Here is a 25319-nt window from a genome sequence, read left to right as displayed (position 1 = left end):
GTAACTCTGGTTAGATTGATATACAGTGTTAAATTATTAAGACTATGTAATTTCTGTGCTCAGGTGAATAATGTGGAATAAGACGGTTGCTTTTCCTTCCTTATTATTTTTCTTACAAGTGTCTTTTTTACTCACTTAATTTTCTAGGTACTTATCCCTATTCTACCCCAAACTCTCCCAGTTGTGAGAGTTACATCAATCTCTTCTTAGTACATTTAAACATTATATTTTCTCTGAATTTCATCTTGAAAACATCTCCCCTGGAGTCTTCTGACCTGCTCATCTAGACTCACTAAGCCCGTTGTGCAGCTGCCGTCTTGGAATGTTGGTGAATATCAATTTCGGGGAGTCTGTTCACGTGTCTCTTGCCCAGGCTCTCCCGTTTCCTAGGTGCCATATCTGTCTCTTCCTTGTTTTATTAACTTGTTCAGCGGAATACATCCTCCAGTAGCTTTACTGAGAAAGTGTGCATGATAGGTAAATGTTTCTGAGAGCGCGCATGTCTGCGAATGTCTTTATTCTACCCTAACACTTGATTGCTAGCTTGACTGGGTATAGAGTTCTATGTAAGAAATAATTTTCCTCACAATTTTGAAGGTATTTGCTCCATTGTTTTCTAGTTTCCAGTGTTGCTGTTAAGAAATCTTATGCCAGTTTGATTTTTGTTCCTTTGCATGTGGCCTAGTTTTGTCCTCTCTATGAAAGCTTATGGGAGCTTCCTTTATCCTCAGGGTTCTGAAATATCACAGTGCTGTGCCATCATCCAATCTTATGGTGATCCCTTTGAATTTGGAACCCCTTGTCCAAATTTACTTGGATTTTTTTTCCTTTGATTTTCTCCACACAATTTTCTCCATTTTCTCTTTCTGGAATTTCTATTGTACAGATGTTGGAGATTCTGGACCAGTCCTCTAATTATCTTTTCTTTCTATGTTCTGGGTCTTTGTCTTGTTGCTGTATCTTCTGGGACTTATCTTCCAGTCCTTCTGTTGAGGGTTTTGTTTCTGCCATCATGTTATTAATTTTGAAGAGCCTCTACCCCTTTTTGTTCTCTGAATGTTCCTTTCAGTACAACCCTGTTTATGTTTCATGAATTCAATATCTTATCTCTATGAGGAGAATTATAATAGATTTTCCTTTTAAAAATAGCTTTCTCCTCCTTGCAGAGTTTCTGTTGTCTTCATATTGCTTTTCTTCTTTCTTTTCTTTTCTTTTTTTTTTTTGTTTCTGTCACTTTCCTCGAATGTCTGGTGATATTTGGTTGTCCACTCGCGTTAGGAATAAGCACTAAAAAGCTGACTGGAAGTTTCCTGTGCTTATGTGGGTTTATTGACCATGGTCCTCACTGTTGGGTCCTTGGAAGATCCCCAAGACCTGTATGTTTAGGTCCTTTTGCTCAGGCTGGTCAGATTCTCCATTCTGCTACCTGGAGAATAAGGATCTGACTGCCAGTGTTCTGGTAGCCAAGTGGGGGGAAAGGTTGAGAGTCTCTTAGTTGGTACATAAATATTCAAGTAATCTCTTTGCTTTCAATATGGTATGATGCCGTCAGCTGGACCTGATATTCCCTAGTCCAAAGGCCCTCTGTTTTACTCTTTTCAGATAAACATCCTTTCTTCTGCTATGGGGACAAGGACAGCAGCCACCCAGTTTTGGACAGTGGCATGCTGTCTAAGATGCTTACTGTTGCTGCTGCTGCCGGTGCTGCTTTGTTTCGATTTAATGCTCATTTAATTCTTTTTTTTTTTTTTTGGTAACAGCTTTGTTGAGATATAATTAAAATAACACAAAATTCACCCTTTTAAAATGTACAATTCAGTAGTTTCACTATATTCACAATGTTGTGCAACCATCACCACTGTCAACTTAAGAACATTTTCATCACTCCAAAAAAAATTACCTTTTAACAGTCACCTCCCATGTTCCCCCAAGCCCCACAGCTCTCTGCAATTACGAAGCTACTTTCTGTCACTATAGATTTGCCTGTTCTGGACATTTCATATAAATGGAATCTTAAAATATGTGACCTTCTGTGTCTGGCTCCTTCCACTCAGCATCATGTTTTCATGGTTCATCCGTGTTGTAGCAAGTGTCAGAACTTCACTCCATTTTATGGCCTAATAATATTCCATTGTATGGATGGATATTCCACATTTTATTTACCCATCCATCAGTTGATGGACATTTGGGTTGTCTCCACCTTTTGTGTACAAGTTTTTGTGTGGGCATTATTTTCATTTCTCTTTGCCATAGACCTGGGTGTGAAATTGCTAGGTCATATGGTAATTCTGTTAACTTTTTGAAGAACTGTTGGGTTGTTTTCCAAAGTTGCTGCACCTTTTTACATTCCTGCCAACGGTGTATGAGGGGCCTGATTGCTCCACACCTCTACCAACACTGGTTAGTATCTAATTACTGCTTAAACAAACTTTTAAAATTACTTCTTAAACAGCTATCTTTTTTCAAACCCCACCTTCATCTCCAACTTCCAGAGGTACTTGATTCTGGAGTCTTTGTGGAGGAGGGGGAAGTGTGTTCTTTAACATAAATTGAGTTGTTCCTTGGCTTTTCCCTCTGCCAGTTTCCAAATGTTGTCAATGTCTTTCCCTCTTTCATCTTTGTAACTTTGGGTTTTTCGTTGTAAAAATAACTTTTCCATCACTTTAATTGGGTTTCATGAGTGGAGAGCTAAATACATGTATCAGTCCACCATTTTTAACCATAAAAGTTGATAATCGAATTAGATTATGTATTGGATTTTATCACATACAGAGGAGGGTCCTGAATCTTCCATAGATATCTCCTCTCCCATTCCCTTTGTGTTCTGCACTTCCTATACGCAGATTTCATCCTTAACAGCTCCATCTTGCCCTAATTATGGACCCTACAATGTTCCCAGGACCCAAAGTCATGGCTCTTATATTTATAGTGGCAGCAAGCCAATAATCAGATGAAATGTAGCACCAGTTGATAAGGGCTGTATTTTTCTTGTGACATTTAAAAAACTCTTCTCATACCCAGTCTGATTTATATTCAGTACAACCTATTTCTTTTCTGGGTCTTGGCTTGCAGAGCTGAGCCTTTTGTTAATTTTCTTGGATACTTTGAAGAACTTTGTGGTCATGTTAACCTATGGTCATTCATTGCTTTCTTACTTTTTTTTTTTTTTTTTTTTTTTTGCGGTACGCGGGCCTCTCACTGCTATGGCCTCTCCCGTTGCGGAGCACAGGCTCCGGACGCGCAGGCTCAGCGGCCATGGCTCACGGGCCCAGCCGCTCTGCGGCATGTGGGATCTTCCCAGACCGGGGCGCGAACCCGCGTCCCCTGCATCGGCAGGCGGACTCTCAACCACTGCGCCACCAGGGAAGCCCTGCTTTCTTACTTTTTAAGCATTCTACATCATTGTGAATTTATATATAAAAACTTTTTAGTCTTTGAAATTTGGGGATTTTCTACCTCTCCGACCCTTGAAATAAAGTTTACTGTAGTGTTTTAGACATACTGCCTCTTACAATTTCCATACCATATATAACAGCAATTTTTCTGGTAACTTTTCCTTGAGATGTAAGAAACATGCGTGCATTGGGTCTAATCAATGAACATTTGACATTTTCATAGGTAAATGCCAATTTAAATTTATTGATCATTGTATTTTAATGACAGGAATGTCAAAGAAAATTAAAGCACAGACTTGGTCTAGATTCCTATTTACTGAAACCAGTGCAACGGATTACTAAATATCAGTTACTGTTGAAGGTAATTGCATGAAACATTTGTTTCTTTCTTTACTTACTTCTTTGGGTCAAATGTGGCAAAGCCATTAAAATGGAAGCAGCTGACTAGTAAGCACTAGAAATAGGTAGGCTTCCTGACTGGGACAGCTGGATTTAGCAGTTGAATCAATGCTTCTAGCTATTTAATCGTCCATACAAGGTACACTGATATATGGATAACCCTGACTGCAGAACTTTCACTGTTGTTAAGCAGCACTAAACAAATATAGTTTTGAGACTGTATTTCCTATAGTTTTGAGACTGTATTTCCTATGGGCCTTCTCAATGAAAAATGAAGGCGGCACACCTCTGAGTCATGTGAAAGGGTTCCAAAAATGTCACGTTAAGTATAAATACAACACAGCCTGTTTTAAAATGTCTTTTTACAACGTTCTATGGTATATGCATAATGAATAAAATGAACTGCTGTAAGTGGAGGACCAAAAAATGTGTAATTGCTTTAAAAACAGATCTCTAGCGTGTCCTAATACCTATAGTTCTCCAGCTCCAGAAGCATTGAATGCCCTTTGCTTTCTACTTGTTTAGTCACTATTCCATTTCTTCCCCGGTTTTGACATTGTTATTAAATATAGTATTAATGTGACAAATAGCATATGAAAGAAATTACTCGAAAAACTGCCATTATCTTTGGATTCCTCCTCGAAAGCGTGTTAGCCAAAAATGTATTCATTTTCTCCAGTTATTAATATCAGCCTAATATTAATTCTTGACTTCTAATTACAGGAGCTATTAAAATATAGCAAAGACTGCGAAGGATCTGTGCAATTAAAGGAGGCACTTGACATGATACTGGATTTACTGAAGTCAGTTAATGACTCAATGCATCAGATTGCAATAAATGGCTATATCGTAAGTAGATCATAATGATTGTTGCAGTTTTACAGGGTAAGCATGTTAACATCTCTTTCTTCCTCTCCTGGAATCAACTGAGAAATAAGATGTAAGAGGCAGACAAATGAAGGATCCGAATGTCAGCATTATTACTTATGATGCTAAGTGGAAAATTGGCTTCAGATCAGCAGCCAGATGGATTTACGACATTCCCCTTGTCCCTAACAAGGCCTACCCCCAAGTGCAGACCTTGGGAGATCCCGCTTGCTGGAATGTTTGGGTCTATTCTAAGGAGGCATATGGTCCCAGAATTGCTCTTTGCCTCAGTCCAGGATAGAGATGGAAGAAAGAGATCAAATCTTTAGAGTTAACTGCCCCCCGTGGGAAAACTTGGACTGGGAGAGGTCATTTACCGATTAGGATTGAGGAAGTAATGGAAACATGAAGCCAGGGAAAAGGAGGCTTCTTCTATCTCCTGGTCCCACAGTCATTTTGTAACTGGGTGACACATGGCATGTTTTCCTGTGAAAAGTTATGATGAATGAAACTTTAAAAACTATAAATATACGCTTCAGGGTTTTAGTAACTCAATCTAAACACTGTAATATTGATGTCAGAGATCTGAATGTTGCTCTGCCTTGTACTAATGAGTTTGGGTTTTCCATTCCAGGGAAACTTAAATGAGCTGGGCAAGATGATAACGCAGGGTGCATTCAGCGTTTGGATTGGGCACAAGAAAGGTGCTACAAAGATGAAGGATTTTGCTAGATTCAAGCCAATGCAGCGGCACCTTTTCTTGTACGAAAAAGCCATTGTTTTTTGCAAAAGGCGTGTTGAAAGCAGAGAAGGCTCTGATCGATACCCGTCGTACAGTTTTAAGCACTGTTTGAAAGTAAGACTGTTTGAATTGTGTAATGTAATAGTCTTTCATGTATACATATACTGTATTCCAGTTTGTATACTTTTTCAGCTCAGATGACTGGGCTGAAAAAGTATATATACTCTTATACTTTAGTTGCACATCTTTTTTTAAAAGAAAATCTTTTTTTTTGAATTGAGGTATAACTGACATATAACATCACATTAGTTTCAGGTGTACAGTGTAATGATTCAATATTTGTATGTGTTGTGAAATGATCACCACAAGTAACATCCATCACCACACATAGTTACAAACCTTTTTTTCTTGTGATGGGAACTTTTAAGATCTAATCTGTTAGCAAGTTTCAAATATGAAGTACAGTATTATTAACCGTGGTACCCATAGTCACCATGCTGTGCATTACAGCCCTAGGACTTATTTATTTTATAACGGGAAGTTTGTACCCTTTGACTCCCCCTTCACCACCCATTTCGCACGCTCCCACCCATGGAACCTTAAGTAGAAATCTTAGAGAGAAGTCAGGTGAAGCAGAACTTTTCTACCTGAAATGCGAGCCACGGAGGACAGACCGTGGCCTCCTTCCTTTCCTCTCTCACTTCAGTCCCAGGCAGTCCCCAAGGGGGCGCCCTAGACTCCTGCACGGCACAGTTTGAAATTGTGGGCAGTGACACAGGCTCCCCCATTAGCACTCTCTTACCAATGGCACCAGGTGGAGTTCTTGGTCTTGGTAGCAAGGAGCTTTTCTCATACGGGAGAGTCAAGGAGGAAAGAGTTTCTTCCTTTTTTTCCGTGTGATTTAAAAATGGATCACTTTTATGGTTAGCACATTCCCATTGTATCCCTCCTCCATCCCCTCCCTTCCTGGGTGTGCAAAGCCACCTACCGCTGAATCCTGCCCACACCTGTCCTGTCCGATCCTTAGAAATTACTTTCTTCTCTCCCATAACCCAAACTGCCATTGTGTCCTAATGTTAGTTTGGTATTAAAATGAGAGCAGTATTGTTTGAGGAAGTTACTGGCAATCCAGTGACACTCCCAGCTGGTTTTGACATTTGACAAGAGGAACCTCCAATCCACATGAGTCTGTAATTGGCAAATTTGATTTTTTTCACACCTAATTAATTTTATCTTTCAAGTTCTACATTGTAAAAGCGGTATGGCATTTGCTGAAGAAGAAAATGGAGAAAATTATGACCCTTGACTCCCCAACCACTGTTTCTTGGTTGTTAGCATGTTGAGAATTGATGCGATGTCCAGCAGTGGTAATGGAGAGGACGTGCCATGTGTCCTGAGCCAGGCCCGAGGGCTTTGTGTCAGGAGGCCACCGGAGAAGCAGGCCCTGCTTTTGATTCTTCCCAGAGGCCAACGACTCCATGCTGTTCCTAATGGGGTTCCTGCCCAGGGTTAGGTCTCTGACTTCTTCCTACTGTCTACTTTCCCTGCTTCACTTCTGAACCCACAGCAGTGACTGTTCAAAAACCTCACTGTTTTCATAACAAATGCCCAGTCGCTCCTTTTAAAAAATTAATTAATTAATTAATTAATTTTTGGCTGTGTTGGGTCTTCATTGCTGCGCGCGGGCTTTCTCTAGTTGCGGCGAGCGGCGGCTACTTTTCATTGAGGTGCGTGGGCTTCTCATTGCGGTGGCTTCTCCTGTCGCGGAGCACAGGCTTTAGGCGTGTGGGCTTCAGTAGTTGTGGCATGCGGGCTCAGTAGTTGTGGCTCCTGGGCTCTAGAGCGCAGGCTCAGTAGTTGTGGCACGCGGGCTTAGTTGCTCCGCGGCACGTGGGATCTTCTGGGACCAGGGTGCGAACCCGTGTCCCCTGCATTGGCAGGCGGATTCTTGACCACTGCGCCACCAAGGAAGTCTCCCAGTTGCTCCTTTGATATTCGCCCACCTCTAAGCCCCCAGAATTTCCAAGGGTCTTTTATGTCTCTAATAAACATCTGTCGAGAAGCAAGAATTTGTAATTGACCTCAGACAGGGTTCAGATGTCTTGCTGTCTGTATATTTATTCCAGAGGAGGGTACTTTATCTTCATAGCCACGTTGAACCCAAATCCATTTGGTTCACTTTTTTTTTTAATTTTTAAATTTAATTTAATTTATTCTTTTATACAGCAGGTTCTTATAGTTATCCATTTTATACATATTAGTGTATACATGTCAATCCCAATCTCCCAATTCATCACACCACCCCCCTGCCCCTGCCACTTTACCCCCTTGGTCCCCATACGTTTGCTCTCTACATGTGTCTCAATTTCTGCCCTGCAAACCGGTTCATCTGTACCATTTTTCTAGGTTCCACATATATGCGTTAATATACGATATTTGTTTTTCTCTTTCTGTCTTACTTCACTCTGTATGGCAGTCTCTAGATCTACCCACGTCTCAACAAATGACCCAATTTCGTTCCTTTTTATGGCTGAGTAATATTCCATTGTATATATGTACCACATCTTCTTATCCATTCGTCTGTCGATGGGCATTTAGGTGTGACCTAGTTACTACCTAATATACTATTTCTGGCTTGTATCTATTTTTCTTTTTTTACCTTTAATTTGTCACAATGATGGGCACACCAACAGAGTGTTTCTAAAGTACATCACAGTAAGGACAGACTGGTATGAGGTAACCAATTTGTGAGATTTCGAACTACAGTGGCTACTGTGGAAACAGAGGGTGGGATAGATGCAAGAAACACTTCCATGGCAGGTAAACAGGCAGGCTTACTGACTTACTAGATACTGAAAATAAATAATACCTGACATTTGAAGGAAAAAAATCAGCCTGATTTTTCTTTGATTCCCCAATAATGCCTAGTGTCCTTAATAAAAGAGATTAGTCAGTGATGCCTGCAAGGATTTAGACCAGGATTACTAGGAAAATGGTGATGTCGCTGACAGAGAAAGATGGAAATTAGGCTATCTCTTATAAGCCTCACCATGCTTTCTTCCTCTTGCTTATATGAGATTCCAGGATTAAATAATTACTAGTAGGACTAGTCAGTGTGTTACCTAACAGTTTGGGTTCCTGGTTTCAGAATCTTCCCCTTGGTAGATACGATCAATGCAGATGCACTTTCAGGGGACTGTTGCCGTGAGTTCATCGTACCAAGCTGGAATCTCGTAGCCCCACAGCTGTACGTTGATTGTGTGCTATATTTTAAGTCGCCTGCTCCTGTGCAAAGGAAAGGCCCTAAAGTCACAGTTAGTCAAATGGAGACATTTGAGTTCTACAGATTCCTCAGTTCATGTGTTTATTATTATCATCTATGTTTTTAAGTTTAACAAACATACATGTAGTACTCACTGTTTGCTAGGAGCTGTTCTAAGTGTTTATGAATATCAGTGTTAATTCATTTAATCCACATAGCAACTTTATATGAAGTAGGAACTATTATTAACCCCATTTTGAGGATGAGAAAGCCAAGTGCCAGAGAGGTGAATAATTCATCCAAGAGCATGGCTAGTAAGTGGTGCAGCACAGATTCAAACCCGGGCAGATGGCTTCGGTCTCCATGATTGTAACCACTGCGCCGTGCTGGCAGGCCTTGTTCTTGCTTGTTTATTCTTTCATTCCTTCATTCATTCCTTTTTATCATTCCCCACACTTCCTCTCCTCTCTACCCCTGTATTATTTGATGTACATCCTTCAGTTTGTGTGTTCTTTTTAAGTATACACTAATGTTCTGTGCCCATTTAGTTTTTTAAAAATTAATTAATTATTTTATTTTATTTATTTATTTTTGGCTGCATTGGGTCTTCATTGCTGCACACGGGCTCTCTCTAGTTGCGGCGAGCGGGGGCTGCTCTTCGTTGCGGTGCACAGGCTTCTCATTGCAGTGGCTTCTCTTGTTATGGAGCACAGGCTCTAGGCACACGGGCTTCAGTAGTTGTGGCTCGCGGGCTCTAGAGCGCAGGCTCAGTAGTTGTGGCACACGGGCTTAGTTGCTCCGCGGCATGTGGGATCTTCCCGGACCAAGGCTCAAACCCATGTCCCCTGCATCGGCAGGTGGACTCTCAACCACTGCGCCACCAGGGAAGCCCCCCATTTAGTTTTAATTTATATAAATAGTATTCTGTTATAATTCTCATCTTCTTTCTTTTTTTGATCCCAGAAACTATTTTCAAGATACAGTTATGTTACTGTTTTATACCCAATATCTTGTTTCTAACTGCTTCACGGCAGTTCAGCCTAGCTACATTTTTTTGTTGGTGTTGTTATTGTGAATCAAGATCAGTTTTTTTTTTTGGCTGTACCACGTGGCATGTGGGATCCTAGTTCCCTGATCAGGGATCAAACCCATGCCCCCTGCATTGGAAGTGCAGAGTGTTACCCACTGGACTGCCAGGGAAGTCCAAGATCAATTTTTTCATAATACTGACCCAAGAAGTAACTATTATATATCCCAGATACAGAAATAAAAGTCTTTTTTCTTCAGTTTTATAACATGGACTTTTCATTTAATATATCAAGTGCTTTCCCTCCCAATATTCAAGTAGTTTTTTTTTAATAGATATTTATTGGAGTATAATTGCTTCACAATACTGTGTTAGTTTCTGTTGTACAACAAAGTGAATCAGCCATATACATACATATGTCCCCATATCCCCTCCCTCTTGATCCTTCCTCCCACCCTCCCTATCCCACCTCTCTAGGTCATCGCAAAGCACCGAGCTGATCTGCCTAATAAAAGTCTTAAGATAGGTAGTTATTGGTTATAATCCCAGAGTTCTGACCCACTGGGTGACTTTTAACAAGGTAGTTGACATCTTCTCACTACCCTGAAGACAGAAAATTAGGTTAAAAATTGGGGCCCTGAGCACTTGATACAACAAGATGTCTTCAGATAAAATGCTTTAAAATAAAGAAAATATATTCATAGCTACCAGAAATCATCAGTGAAAATGTGAAGGGTGAGGCGGAGACCACAGTTAGGGTATAACTGTAGAATCAGCCTTGTTCTTTTATATATATTATTTATTATATAATATATCATATAACTATATTCATATAGTTAGAGCTTTAACTCTGCCTCTAGGTTCTAAAGGTAAGTTTTCATGGTATAGTAAATATTTAATAAGTAGAATAAAAACCTTTTGATAAAACCTTTATATTGTGTTACTTGAGTAAATATCTACAATCCATGAATTACAAATGGATTGTAGTACAGTGGATCATTTGTAGTGAATTGTTTAGAACTAAGAACAGTGTTGTCTGATAGAGATCATGGTTAGGTTTCCAGAGTAACTCAAAAAAGCTCATTTACTCTATAATGCTGTGCTCTATGTATACAATGAAAAATGGCAAAACCATTGCTATTCAAATAAGGGAAAGTTGAGAAAGCAAACTCACACTTTTAAAAACTCATCATGTTATCTAAGCCTTTAGTGCATGCTATTTAATCCTTATATCAACTCTATGAAATAGGTACTCTTCCCACTTTATAGTTGAGGAAACTGAAATTCAGAAAGGTTAAGCAACTTGTACCAGCACACATAGCTAGCGCATGGGCCTTCCATCTTATCATGCTGTTAAAACAAAACCATGTATTGAAACAAAATCAATTTAAATAGAGATTGAATATGAGATTATTGTTTATCTTAAAACCTGATGTTTGAGCAAGAGTAGGTTAGTTAGAGTGGTTGAGTAGGAATGTAAAGATATTTTTGGATATTCTGAAAGTAACTTCTGAGTACATTCAGGGTAGATGTCACAGGCTCTTTCGTTTCTAAGTATAATCCTTTTTCTTTTCCTTGATATGGGGATCTCACTAGCACTACTTTAAATGCTTATCAGCTCTAATTAGGGTCATTTGGGAGGCATGTAAATGGAACAGAGAGTGAGATATTCCTTTAGTTAATTAGGAAATGATTGAAAGGAAAGAGAAGGCAGAAGGAAACTAAAAGAGAATGTGTGTACAAGGGAGTGAAGTTGCTCAAAATGAAATTAACCAAGCTACTAGCAGCACAGGATGAAAGAAAATGGAAGAGTTTGTGCTTTGCACAATCATATGAAAGAGAATAAAAACTATGGTAGGGAAGGGATATTGCATACCTAATTTCCACTGGCTACAAGAAGACATCACTGTCCCATGACAGGTTGTTTCCTAGAGAGGCCAAGAGCTTGGTGGAAATAGAGGGGATTTCTGTGTACCTGGTTGGTTCTCCCCTGACCCATAAATTGGATGTCTATAACTTGTAGGGCTTCTATAGACATACGTAGTAATTTGTGAGATTAACTTATCTGGCATAAAGTTATTAAAAAGAACCATTTAAATTAATTTTGGATGACCTTTTCCACAATGTTCAATTAGTTTTACTTCTGTGTTTGACACAATAATTTGTTTTTATACTGTACAGTTAATTTATAATGGAATTCAATCTTACATGGACTACTTGGATGCTCAGATTTGAAACATTTGTTTCACTCACTGGAATGGAGCATGTAGTCTGTACTATATAAGTGCATAGTTTAATGAAAGTGTATAAACACTCAGGTCTCTGATTGTATTTATCATTTCATATTCTTTGATTATAAAACATATATTTTGCAGAAGTGAGAAATTCTGTTTCATTTAGAATATGATGGGGTAGATTTAATGTAATTTCATTTTCCTAATAAAATGCTCATGAAAATGGTGACTCATTTATTGTAGATGGATGAAGTTGGAATCACTGAATATGTAAAAGGAGACGACCGCAAGTTTGAAATCTGGTATGCTGGGAAGGAAGAAGTTTATATTGTCCAGGTTGGTCACTTAAGAATTGTTCTAGAAACCATAACCTGCCTTAAGATACAAAAGTCTGCATTTACAAACAAAAATAATTTTGGTTACATTACAAAAGTTCTCAGTCCTTTCCTGTAGGTTACCTAAATATTATTTGATTATTATTCTTTGTGATGCAATTAAACATTTTCTCAGTTACCAAGTTTTCTTTTTTTCTTTTATTGAAGTATAGTTGCTGTATAATATTATATTTTACAGGTGTACAATACAGTGATTCACAAGTTTTAAAGGTTATACTCCATTTATAGTTATTGTAAAATATTGGCTATATTCCCTGTGCTGTACAATATATCCTTGTAGCTCATTTTGTACCTAATAGTTTGTACCTATTAATCCCCTACTGCCATATTGCCCCTTCCCCCTTCCCTCTCCCCACTGGTAACCACTAGTTTGTTCTCTGTATCTGTGAGTCTGCTTCTTTTTTGTTATATTCACTAGTTTGTTTATTTTTTAGATTCCATATATAATCTCTAGGTCCATCCGTGTTGCTGCAAATGGCATTATTTCATACTTTTTTATGGCTGAGTAGTATTCCATTGTATATATGTACCATATCTTCCAAATCCGTTCATCTGTCGATGGACACTTAGGTTACTTCCATGTCTTGGCAGAAGTTTTCTTCAACTTGAGATATGTCTGTGATGCTTTCTATGGCTTTAAGTTTTCACCACGACACCAGGAGACTTATCAACAAGAGCTGATAGCCAAGAGCTTGGCCGGTGCTTCTCTGTCCCCATCAAGTCTCTTGAGTTACAGATTTATAACAGTTCTGAGTTCCTCTTGTGCTCAGCATTCAGAGAGGACCTGATTACGAGACAGGGCGATGTGATGATTCAGATCGGATTGTTTTTTCTAAAGAATGTGGTTAAAGTCCTGGCCAGACATGCTGTAAGCTTCAACCTGTCTCACGGAAGAAGAGAGGAATTAGAACATTTCAAGAGATTATTGTCATTTCAAAGAGTCTTTTTTTTTTGGCCGCACCACATGGCTTTCAGGATCTTAGTTCCCTGACCAGGGATCGAACCCCGGCCCTCGGCTGTGAAAGCACTGAGTCCTAACCACTGGACTGCCAGGGAGGTCCCTACAATAGATTGTCTTTTCAGAAACAGTAGAACTTGTTTTGTTTTACCAAAATTAAACATAAAAACATTTATATATTTAAAAGAACCCTCCTACACAGAAAAAATAAGTGAGATTTATATTTCACGCTTCTCTGAGCATTATTATTGAAGGCCAATTTCGAAATGCTTTGGGCTGTTATTTCATCTAATCCGATGGCTACTTATTTGCTTCTTAGAAGTTTTAAGAATCAAAATGTTAGAGTTGGATTATGGTGGTTCAGGATGTAAATCGTGTTTGATATACTTAGTGACATTTGTTTTATTATTAAAGCATCGTTCTAAAAAGGAAACATGTCCTCTCCTCCCCTGCTTTTTAAATCTTTAGGCTTCAAATGTAGATGTGAAGATGATGTGGTTAAAAGAAATCAGAAGTATTTTGTTGAAGCAACAGGAACTTATGACAGGTAAGTTCACGCATTCTCCAGAACAAGAAGTACAAGAACGGCTCAGTGACTCAGATTCTGTGATAATTTTTACAGGGAATGGGGCTGATATTTACTTTCTACTATTTATAATGAAATGGTTTGCTCAACTCATTAGTAGGAGATCAAGATGCAGGAGGCTGTTTAAACTATTTTGGAGAATGAATTTTACAATGGAAGATGAGCTCTAGTGCCTGAGAAGCAGCGGTGCAGTGATAGAGCAATCTGAATGTGTTAATTCTAATTGCTTCCCATGAGGCAACTCTGCTTAGGACCTCAGTAATCAGTGCTTGGTAATGTTGGCCTGGGGGTGGTGCTAGTTATAAACTTGAATTTCTTGAATAAAATATTACATGGTTCGACCCTTTTCTATATTCCAAATTCAGACTGGCCTTCCCTCTGGCTGTTTCAAGTCTGTGAAGGTGAACTCAAATGGGATCGGGGTGTGTGTGTGTGCATATGTGAAGGTCATTGGTCCTCAAGGAAGTAAGAAGTGTGGCTTCCGAACAATGCTTATATAATCTTTGTTTTATTTCACAGTTAAAAAACAAGAACAACATAATCAGTTAACAGAACAGAATCTTTCTTCTCAGCGGAAAGAGTAAGTGATTATACTTTAAGAAATACCACTCTCCAATCTTCTGTTTTCCGTATATAACATGAAACAATGTAATTAAACTATCAGACAAAAATTACCTGGCCTTTTAGCAATAACTCATCAAATTCTATAAACACATTTTCTCAGTTCTGTCCTTGGACTTGCAGCCTGATAGTCCTTAGTAGTTATCCCACTGTTCCCCTGATGTTGAAAAGAATATAAGGAAGTGCCTTTGTTCAGGGAAACGTCTTGACCCGGTCCAGGTGTGGATGGCGGCAAGAAAGAAGAAATTAACACATCCCCTCCCCCAGGAGATGTTTTGCAAGACTGATGGCCCTTTTTACTTTACTTCCTCCCCGCCTCTCACTATTATGCCTTTTTACTTTATTTCCCTCTCGGATTCTATAAAAGAAACTGGCATCCAGACCCTGATAAGATGGTTATTTTGAGACATTAGTCTGCCATCTTCTCGGTCTGCCAGCTTTCCAAATAAAGTCGTATTCCTTGCCTCAAAAAAAAAAAAAAAATAGTCTGGGCTAATTTTTAAACACGATTATAAGTGCTTTGTTCTCAGTATACCCTGGGGGGAGTTGCATGTAGGCTGCTAGCAAAAGCGGCTACACTCATGGCTTTCTCTTCAAAGTATTTCTGGGCACCTTCAATCTGATTGGAGAAGGAGAGGTATAAGAATGATGAAGGGGCTTCCCTGGTGGCGCAGTGGTTGAGAGTCCACCTGCCGATGCAGGAGACACAGGTTCGTGCCCCGGTCCGGGAGAATCCCACATGCCGCGGAGCGGCTGGGCCCTTGGGCCATGGCCGCTGAGCCTGTGCGTCCGGAGCCTGTGCTCTGCAAAGGGAGAGGCCACAGCAGTGAGAGGCCCGTGTACCGCAAAAAAAAATAAAATAAAAAAATAAAGTAACAGCCTTCTGTAAAAAAAAAAAAAAAAAAAGAATGATGAAGTACTGGCAGCTAATACTGGCCTGCAGCTTTGTGGTCTCTTGATGGAGACCACTTGCTGGTGACTTGCCCTCTCTGTGTAGCTAGAGAGGAGGTCTGGATCCCGGGGGTGGAGGCTGTGGGGCGGGGGCTGTGCCTGGACACAACCACGTCTTTGAGGAAGGCAGCCGTCCTCAATGATAGCTTTGCTGCTGGTTTAGAGATGTGGCCATTGTATTCCACCTCTAGGAATCTTAAAAGGTGGAGTTTCCATACAACATTTACATATATGCAGAAAGAATCCTCATGGTGATTCCAAAGCCTTGGCACAGAAATTCACCACGCAGCATCTGCATGATGTAGGGATCATTGAAGGACTTATTAAAAGTACTCTTTTTCAGTGGTACAAATGAACTTATTTACAAAACAGAAATAGAGTCACAGATGTAGAAAATAAACTTACTGTTACGGGGTTGGGGGGAGGTGAGGGAGGGATAAATTGGGGGATTGGGACTGACATATACATACGACTATAGATAAAATAGATAACTAATAAGGACCTACTGCACAGGGAGCTCTACTCAATACTATCTAATGACCTATCTGGGAAAAGAGTCTAAAAAAGAGTGGATATATGTATATGTATGACTGATTCACTGTGCTGTACAGCAGAAACTAATACAACATTGTGAATCAACTGTACTCCAATAAAAATAAAAATACTCTTTTTCTCTGTTGCACATCATCTTTCATAGGTAGCTAAGATCAGGTGCAAAGTATGTTGATTCATCTGAGGCTTTAGGAGAACCATTTTAGTTTATTTTTTATTTATTTATTTTTGGCTGCATTGGGTCTTTGTTGCTGCGGACAGGCTTTCTGTAGTTGTGGCGAGCGGGGGCTACTGTTCGTTGCAGTGCGCGGGCTTCTCATTGCGGTGGCTTCTCTTGTTGCAGAGCACGGGCTCTAGGAGCACAGGCTTCGGTAGTTGTGGCACACGGGCTTAGTTGCTCCACGGCATGTGAGATCTTCCTGGACCAGGCCTCGAACCTGTGTCCCCTGCATTGGCAGGTGGATTCTTAACCACTGCGCCACCAGGGAAGCCGCAGGAGAACCATTTTAAAATCACGGTGGAAGTCTTTATTTTCCACGGTTCACAATACTCAGTGTTTTATCATGTATTCTGGAAGTAAAGTCTTTAGATTTCATGGAGCAATTGACTCTACAGTAGCTGATACAACTCAACAGTATTAATCAGATTGAGGTTTCATTGTCATTCATATACACTTTGCCTAATTCATTGAAGTTAAAAGTTCATAGAACACTAGGGTTTTTTTGTTGTTTATATTTTTCCAACTTATTGAGTTATAGTTGACAATTAAAATTATATACTTTTAAAGAGTACAATTTGATACCATATGCTAACACATATATATGGAATCTAAAAAAAAAAAAGGTTCTGAAGGACCTAGGGGCAGGACAGGAATAAAGATGCAGACGTAGAGAGTGGACCTGAGGACATGGGGAGGGGGAAGGGTAAGCTGGGACGAAGTGAGAGAGTGGCATGGACATATATACACTACCAAATGTAAAATAGATAGCTAGTGGGAAGCAGCCGCATAGCACAGGGAGATCAGCTCTGTGCTTTGTGACCACCTAGAGGGGTGGGATAGGGAGAGTGGGAGGGAGACACAAGAGGGAGGGGATATGGGGATATATGTATATGTATAGCTGATTTCACTTTGTTATACAGCAGAAACTAACACACCATTGTAAAGCAATTATACTCCGATAAAGATATTTTAAAAAAAGAGTAAAATTTGATGATTTGACATACATATACACTGTGAAATAATCAACACAATCAAGCTAATTGACATATCCATCACCTCACATAGTTATCCTTTTTTGTGTCTGTGGTGAGAACATTTAGCATTTACCTCTTAGCAAATTTTGGGTATACAATATAATATGAAACAGGGATTCTAAACAATATACCTGCCTTGGGTCCAGAAAGGAGCCTTTTCTTTCCATGCTGGCTTGGATCCCAGGATTAAAGCTTTTGTATATTATGAGCTGTTATCACACAGACTTAAATAAGGGGGAAAATCAGCTCTGTTTGAATGGATTCTTAGACTATGTTCTTAACACATGGTATTAGTAGAAGAAATACCATTTAAAATTTCTTATTACTCTTAAACTGAAAAAAAGCTTACCAGTTTTTACATATTTACTATTTCAGAAGGCAACAGGGAGCTTTTATAGGTGCTGAGGAAACTGACTTGGCGCACACCAGCGCTATGGTGGAAGTCGGTGAGGCCATCGCGTCAGTTCGGGCAGAAGCAAATACAGGTATGTGTAATGCTCATCCGAAGGCAGAATTCATGGCTGTGCAAATTGTTTCCTCCCGTTGTTAATTTGAGAAATCTACCCATCTATTCACTTTATATGGAGAAAACAAAGTTAACCCATTTTTAGAAGACTCTTCTGTCTTGTGTATATGCAAGATACTCGGCTGAGCAGAGGTTGTCAAAGTGTGGTCCGTGGACCAGTAGCATCAGCATCACCTGGAAACTTGTTAAGAAGGCAAATGCTCTGGCTCCATCCCAGACCTTCTGAATCAAAAACTCTGGGAGTGAGACCCAGCCAGCTGTAATGTAACAAGTTCTTCATGTGATTCTTTCTGGAACCTTCTCAAGTTTGGGAGCCCCTCCTACACAGGATACAGAGGTGAATAAAACACATCCTGCATCAAGGGATGCACACTTGCTTGACTCACTGTAAGTTTAATGAATAGAGAAGAGTCATTTACAGCTCAGGAATATTTCTTTTTATTTTGCAAATTGGGTCATTTCAAGGGATTTAAAACAATTTGTTTAATTTAACAAACATAACAGCCTGTGTGCCAGGAACTGTGCAGTACTCTGGGCATACAGGCTAACTGAGATACACTCAGCTGCCATCCCCACGAAGCTAGGAGAGTAGAAGGATAATGCAAAAAGCAATGAAAATTCAATTTGATAGTGTGATAACAGGGAAGGCGCTTCCGAAGCACCTGCAAGGGTCACCTCAACAACTCTGGGATCAACAGCATAGACTTCCCTGACGAAATGCCTAACGGGGTGCCTGATACTCAGTGCTTAAATATGATGTTCCTTAATCTGGAAGACTTCTCTACTAGCTGAGGAGAAACAAGGAACAACAACCTTGCTCAGCTTCAGTTCTCCATTTACGTGTCGCTTCCCTCAGGTCATCTATACTGTGGCCCCCTGAGCCATCAGGAGGGAGCCTAGTACCACTGCCTTCATTTGACAGATGAGGAAACCAAGTCAGAGAAAGTTAACATGACTCTTCCAAGGTTACATGAATAGTTTAGTGTGGCCAAGATGAAATGCTGTCATTTCTCTGCCTATATCAGATTGCTTCATCCATACCAGTTCAATGCATTTTATTAATTAAGCATCTCTTGCAGGCAGGTTCTTATGAGACACACAATGTGTAACACATGGTTCCTGCCTAATAAAAGAGATACGACAGGTCCGAAATAACAATATTACCAGGTAGAATGTTATAAGTGCTATTTAAGTGGGACCAAGAAGAATGCTATAGAAAGAATTTTTGGAAGAGATGATTTTCTATAAGAAGGGATAAATGTTCTCTGGAATGTTATTTAACTTATTATTATCTGTAATAACTCCCACCCCCCCCAACAGGAAACTATCCTAAAAAGTAAAAGAAGTGTAGATATTCTAGGCCCTTTCTGAAATATCAGAAATTCTAAACTAGTACAACCTCATTGGAGGTTTTATTACAAAAGATATTATTCTTGGACCATTGAAGGGTATGGCCTTGATTATTACACTTCATTTTACTTCTCTCCTTGTGGTGGACCAGTAACTGCCACCCTCCATGTTTTTCTTACAGTTTGGACTGAGATGTCGTCACCTTCAGAAATCTCTGTTGAGCCTGAAGAATGGCCCAGTAACTATTTCTACTCTTCTTATGATGACAATGAAGAAGAAAGGCCTCTAATGGTTAGTAATGACATATTAAGATAAATAAAAACCCTTCAAGCAATTTTATTGATGAAATAGGTGAGGCACATAGGGGCAATCCTTTGTCAGTATCCTTGAGGTCATGAGGTCATTTCCACAGCCAAAAGATTTGAATCAAGTCTTACTGTGAACATTCAGTAAGCACCTTTATCTCTGTGAGAACTTGTTTGAGCTATACATGGAGCTCCTACTGAAGTTGATGAGATAGTCAATCATTCCAAGTCCCATATCGTGACCAATTTTATCTTTAATTGAGCTTCACCAGTCTGTTTTCAATCTGGGCATGTGAGATAAAATCAGAGCACAAAGGAGGTTCAGATATACTTAGAAATCAGTTTAGATTCCAGATTAGAAAGTATAGGAAATAAACATTACACATTAAAAACTATTTAATACCATCTGGGGAATATATTTTAGTGGGCTGTCAAAAAACATGCTAAGGCTACAGATCTCAGCATATCACAGCAAGAGGGCACCCCATGAAAGTAAAGGTTGCTTTAGGGTAGAAGGAAGTGTTTTATAGAAGAACTAGTTTGCAGTGTTGTTAGGATCCTGGTGGATTATTAGAGGGGAGTTAGGACTGTTTAGGATAAATCTCCAATTTTCTGAAGTCACCAGGGTGGAGGGTGGGAGCGGTGCTTTGTAGTGGCCTGTTCCTTGGTGCTTTTCAGAGGAATAAATCCAGTTTGGCAGTTCTGGTGTTGGGGTGAGGGAGTAATGGCATGGAGAATCCCAAAGGTGCATCGACGCTGGAATGCTTTCTTTTAAAAAGCAACAGAACATTCTTTCCACTAATAAGACAGTGACCATAATTCGTATTTGTATGGTCGTTTACAGTTTTCAAAGTGATTTCACACTGAATATTCATAGTCTTAGTGAGGCTTTATTCCCTCTGAGCCGAAGCTCAGAGCTGGTAAGAGGTTTGTCCAGCGTTCGTTGTCTAGGCTGGCAGTGCTCAAACGTTTTAATGAATTTACATTTTTGAAACCAAAAAAATCTAGTGACAAGAGTGGCATTTGAAATATTTTTGCAGCCTAAAAAATAAAAAGTAAATAAGGGACTTCCCTGGCGGTCTGGTGTTTAGGACTCTGCGCTTCCAGTGCAGGGGGCATGGGTTCGACCCCTGGTCAGGGAAGTGGTATCCCGCAAGCTGCACAGTGCAACCAATAAAAAAAATAATAATAAATGAAATATTTTTGCAAATTTCTTTAACATCTGGCTTCAGAAAAGACAGCTGGATTCTCATATTTGCGTTTGCATTCAGTCTGTTGTGCTATCACACATTCGGTGGCCTCTTGAAAACTCCCCTGTAGACTTGTGAGAGGATGAGAGTGAAAAAGGCAAATAATATATTTAGCTTTGACCCTTGCAGACCCTTGGAACTCCCAACGGTCAGCCTCCCAAACTTTGAGAATTGCTGATTTAGATGAATAAATAAAAAGAACTTCATTTCCTGAAGTAACATTATCTGAGGACAGGAGGGATCGTTGTTCAGATGTGAGCAGTAAGTCAAGGGAAGCCAGTTGGGATTTCAGTGTTTGCTGTGAATGATGCTCTATGAAGGGATTGTCAAGAACCGAGAAAGCCTTCAGTAAGCATTTTTCCAGCTATGGTGTCAGAAAATAAAGCAAATATGCCAAATTGATTAATACTTTCATCATAGGGGATGGGAATGTAGAAAAACCTACTAGCTCTCCTCTCTTCTCCCAAGAATTCCCTGAGTTGTGCTACTAAGGAAAACATACAAGGGACAATATAGTGCATTCCATACCCCCTCAATTAAATAACCCCCAACCTAGAAAGCAAAACAGATTGGAATGAGCTGATCTTTTAGCCTCGCTTTATCAAGTCAAAAACAAGAAATAATGGGTGCTGCTTCCCTTGTAGAGGCCGGTGTCGGAGATGGCTGTCCTATTTTAATGAAGCTACTCTGTTAAATGGCAAGTAGCTCTTTCCTGCCTGCTCCTCGGCCCATTTGATAAAAATACTGCTCAAAAGACGTTCAGCCCGAGTGATGCGGATAATGTTTTCAGGTTAATTCCTTTGGACGTGCAAAGAATCAACACCACTTAATTATTTCTTTCCTTTTATTTTAAAAAAGTTTTAATTATGGTACTCTTACTCTTTAAAATCATATATTCAATGTATAAGATACTGTGCTGGAAAAATTCTCATCTCAGAATACGTTTGGACTTGAAGATTACTATCTCTTCTCTGTCTACCTTGTAACCAAATGCAATCAGTGTGCCTTGGATTATTTAGCTTATTAATGAATCAAGTTAAAATTATAGCTGCAAAAAGATTAAGGCCAAGTAAAGCACAACATTATGGTTTAATATGCTTTTATCGGACTAAGCTTTTGTGCGCATTATTTTTACCTGTGCAAAACGATAACAAAGCAAGGAGTCCTTTTGGGGGCGTTAGTAAATCTTTGTTCAGGGCCATTGCCTTTTTTATGTGCCAAGATAATTATTTTTAATGAGAGTAGTTTACAAATAACAGTATTTAAAAATTATCTTCATGCTTGTTTTTTTTCTGGATTTATGTTTATTATTCATGTAACTTAAATCAGCTGTGCTCTGTTATTTTCTGTGTAGTTCATGCTGTAATGCTCTTTTTGCAAATAAAAATTAATTCTTCAGGTTAAATAAACACATGTCCTGCTTTTTTTTTTTTGCCATCACAAACTGCTCTGTGTTTGTTTGTTACTTCAAAGCCGCTGCAGCTAACCACATTTACCATTGACGTAAAGAATGAAGTCTGTACGTCACAGAACAGGCACTTACGCAAGTAGTTTTGCATTCAAATTTGTAATGTCACTTTTCAAAACAACCTTACAGTCTCCAGGCAAATATAAAGCCCTAGCAGATTGCAGGAAGAGAGGCTCAGAAGACCTCCTGATTAGAAATGGAGATGTCATTCAGCTTCTCCGTGAGGATGCTGAGGGTCAAGGGTAGGTGAATTCTCCATGACTACGTTGACCTCCGCCTGGGGCACACGGATATCTAATCAATTGTTCTGCTTTACTTGTATCTTTGTTATACAGTCTCAAGAAGCAGAAATAACACATTTCTTACCAGTGTTTCATTTTCATTGCTTCAGCCATGTCTATATAGCTCACTGAAAGGAATGTTAACCTTTGGTGAGTGAAAAATGCTTTGAAAGAATGAAATGCTATGAGTCTGCATGCTCTTTTGTGGTTTACCTTTGGCTCAGATGTTTCAGCTGATACGTCAGGCTTTGTAATGGCTACAGATCACATTACATTAGGTCGTTTAAGTCATGCATTAATTCATCACATGTTTAATGAATGCCCACTATGTGCCAGGGACCATGTTCGCTACTTTACAACATAGCCACACTTTGCTTTATCAGTTCGAATACTGACTTTTTAGTCTTATCATTCTATCCTCATGCGTTTGACTTTATACAGCACTGATTGCAAAGATGCTTCTGCCAGATATGCTGTTTAATTATAGAGAACCCAAAGCAAGAAGGAAATATTTGGAAGAGGACTGAATGAAACTTCCATAAAGCTTTTGGAAATTTTATATGAAATAATTCTGCCTTCATTGTGTCAGTAACTTTAACTGAAGTGCTACATTGACTGTGTACTCTGACCCTAAAGGGGGAAGAGTGTACACCTGACGGTGAAATTAATGATGGGTCATTAACATAATAACCATTTTTGCTAGTGAGCTAAGTCTTTTGTAGTCAGAGGACTCAAGCACAGTGTCATGAAGGTCTTTGAATACGTGCAATAGTTTGTGAAAATCTGAGCTTTAATGCAACGTATATGTTAATTTTATTACCTTATATTACCATTATTGGCTACTAATTAGTTTATTATTTAGGTTGATGAAAAATCTAAACAGAAGAAAAGAAGATCTGATTCCAGGGAACAGTTTGCAGGGTTTTTTGTTTGTTTGTTTGTTTCTTTTAATTTATTTATTTTTGGCTGCGTTGGGTCTTTGTCGGTGCGTGCAGGCTTTCTCTGGTTGCGGCGAGCGGGGGCTACTCTGTTGCGGTGTGCGGGCTTCTCATTGCGGTGGCTTCTCTTGTTGTGGAGCATGGGCTCTAGGTGCCTGGGCTTCAGGAGTTGTGGCTCACGGGCTCTGGAGCGCAGGCTCAGTAGTTGTGGCACAGGGCTTAGTTGCTCCGCGGCATGTGGGATCTTCCCAGACCAGGGATCGAACCCATGTCCCTTTCATTGGCAGGTGGATTCTTAACCACTGTGCCACCAGGGAAGCCCCAGTTTGCAGGTTTTAGTCGGTGACTATAGGTTTCAGAATGCCAAAGTTACAGGTATAATATGAACTTGACTGTATGCTATTTGTTTAAAGGCTAAAAATTTTAAAGCTCCACCAAATATGTAATTGGCATAGGGTAAGAACCTCTCTGCACTTAGAAATAGAGCTGCAAGCACATTATGTTAGCTAGGATTTAATTTTTTCCCTTAATAGTTTTAAATTAATGAATAGAGATGTTTTAAACATGTTAAACTTTTCTCTACAAGGTTGATAGGTTTGAAAGAAAGTTTCATGTACAGTGCTGTCTTATAAGAGATCCTTCAGAACTAAATACTCATGATATGATTTTAAGGAACCAGCCTTACTGTCCAAGGATGCTTCACCAGTGTGTTTTTACTCAGTTCTAAGAGCATGCTATTTCCTTATGGTAGGTTTCTGCTACACGTTTGTGCATGCACGTGCGCACGCACACGCGCACAAACATACCCTGTGTCTGTTCCCAAGACTTAATGTGTGAAGATATGACGAAGCAATGAGAATGTTCCTTTCTATTAACCCAAGCATTAGTACATGAAATTTCTGTACACAAACCAGTATTCTTATAAATTTTTCACCTGATACTGAGCTATCTATAAAAAGGCAGCACGAAAACAACAAATTTGTCTGTGAACAAGATTATTATTATTTTATGTACATATTTCCTTTGAATTCCTAGTTTTGGACTTGTATTTGAATTCTAGGTGATGTTACCTTGTGTTTAAATGAATCTAATAGGCCAGGAGTAACTTACTTGGTTCTAAATTTCATTTATGACATGAAACAAAATCTAAGGGTGATAGGGCTCAATATAAATATTGGGTCACATGGGAATCCCCAAAATAGAGTCACTTCTTGTTTGTGTTTTTGTTTGTTTGTTTGTTTGTTTGTTTGTTTGTTTCTCTAAATCTGGGCCACCTTTCAAAGGTTTTTTTTTTTTGATAATTATTGAATTACTGAATTATTTAGACAATTAGTAATCAGAAAAGTCTGATAGGCCAACAACCTGAACCAGTTGGCATTTATTCAAAATTGACACCCAACAACTGCAGAATACACCATTATTTTTAAGTATACATGGAACATTCACCAAGATAGATTATACGTTGGATCACAAAAGAAATAATAAATTTCAGAAGATAGGAATCATATAAAGTCTCAAAAGATATTATATTAGAAATAGATTATCCCTAAATATTTGGATATTAAATAATACACATCTAAACAACACATGGGACAAAGAGGAAATCACAAGAGTAATTATAATGATTTAAAATTGGATGAAAATGAAATGTGACATATCAAAATTTGGGGATGCAGCTCAAGAGGGAAGGAAATGTAGGGAATTGTATAGCTTTAAATTAAGTACTTGTATTACATGCTTCAAAAGTCAGTATAATTTGCCATATTAATATAATGAATCGGAAAATTATATAATCATTTCAGTAGATACAGAAATGCACTTGACAAAACTCCATACTCATTCATGATAACAACTCTCACCACACTAGGAATAAAGGGAATAATGTGTGCTTGTGAAAAATCACAGTTAACCTCATTCTTAATGATGAAATATTGGAAGCTTTTGCCCCTAAGATTGGG

At 39.1% G+C, this 25319-nt stretch overlaps 1 protein-coding gene across 7 annotated transcripts in view; it reads left to right on the top strand.

Moving 5' to 3' along the window:
- The window catches only part of MCF2 (MCF.2 cell line derived transforming sequence), a 64129-nt gene that overhangs the window by 34002 nt on the left and 4808 nt on the right, over positions 1 to 25319 (top strand). For 6 of the 7 annotated variants that reach the window (XM_060292592.1, XM_060292591.1, XM_060292590.1 and 3 more), the window contains 9 exons: positions 3664 to 3756; positions 4518 to 4643; positions 5296 to 5517; positions 12170 to 12262; positions 13748 to 13826; positions 14385 to 14445; positions 17619 to 17728; positions 19301 to 19410; positions 21319 to 22066. In XM_060292592.1, coding sequence (XP_060148575.1) covers positions 3664 to 3756; positions 4518 to 4643; positions 5296 to 5517; positions 12170 to 12262; positions 13748 to 13826; positions 14385 to 14445; positions 17619 to 17728; positions 19301 to 19410; positions 21319 to 21351 — 927 coding nt within the window. In that variant the 3' untranslated portion in view covers positions 21352 to 22066. Of the gene's footprint in view, positions 1 to 3663; positions 3757 to 4517; positions 4644 to 5295; positions 5518 to 12169; positions 12263 to 13747; positions 13827 to 14384; positions 14446 to 17618; positions 17729 to 19300; positions 19411 to 21318; positions 22067 to 25319 lie in introns of those variants that run through there. The other variant, XM_060292587.1, reaches the window with a different exon arrangement.

The sequence above is a fragment of the Globicephala melas genome, chromosome X (assembly GCF_963455315.2).
Source record: "Globicephala melas chromosome X, mGloMel1.2, whole genome shotgun sequence".
Classification (NCBI taxonomy): Eukaryota; Metazoa; Chordata; class Mammalia; order Artiodactyla; family Delphinidae; genus Globicephala; species Globicephala melas.
This window is presented reverse-complemented; position numbering and strand designations above follow the sequence as displayed.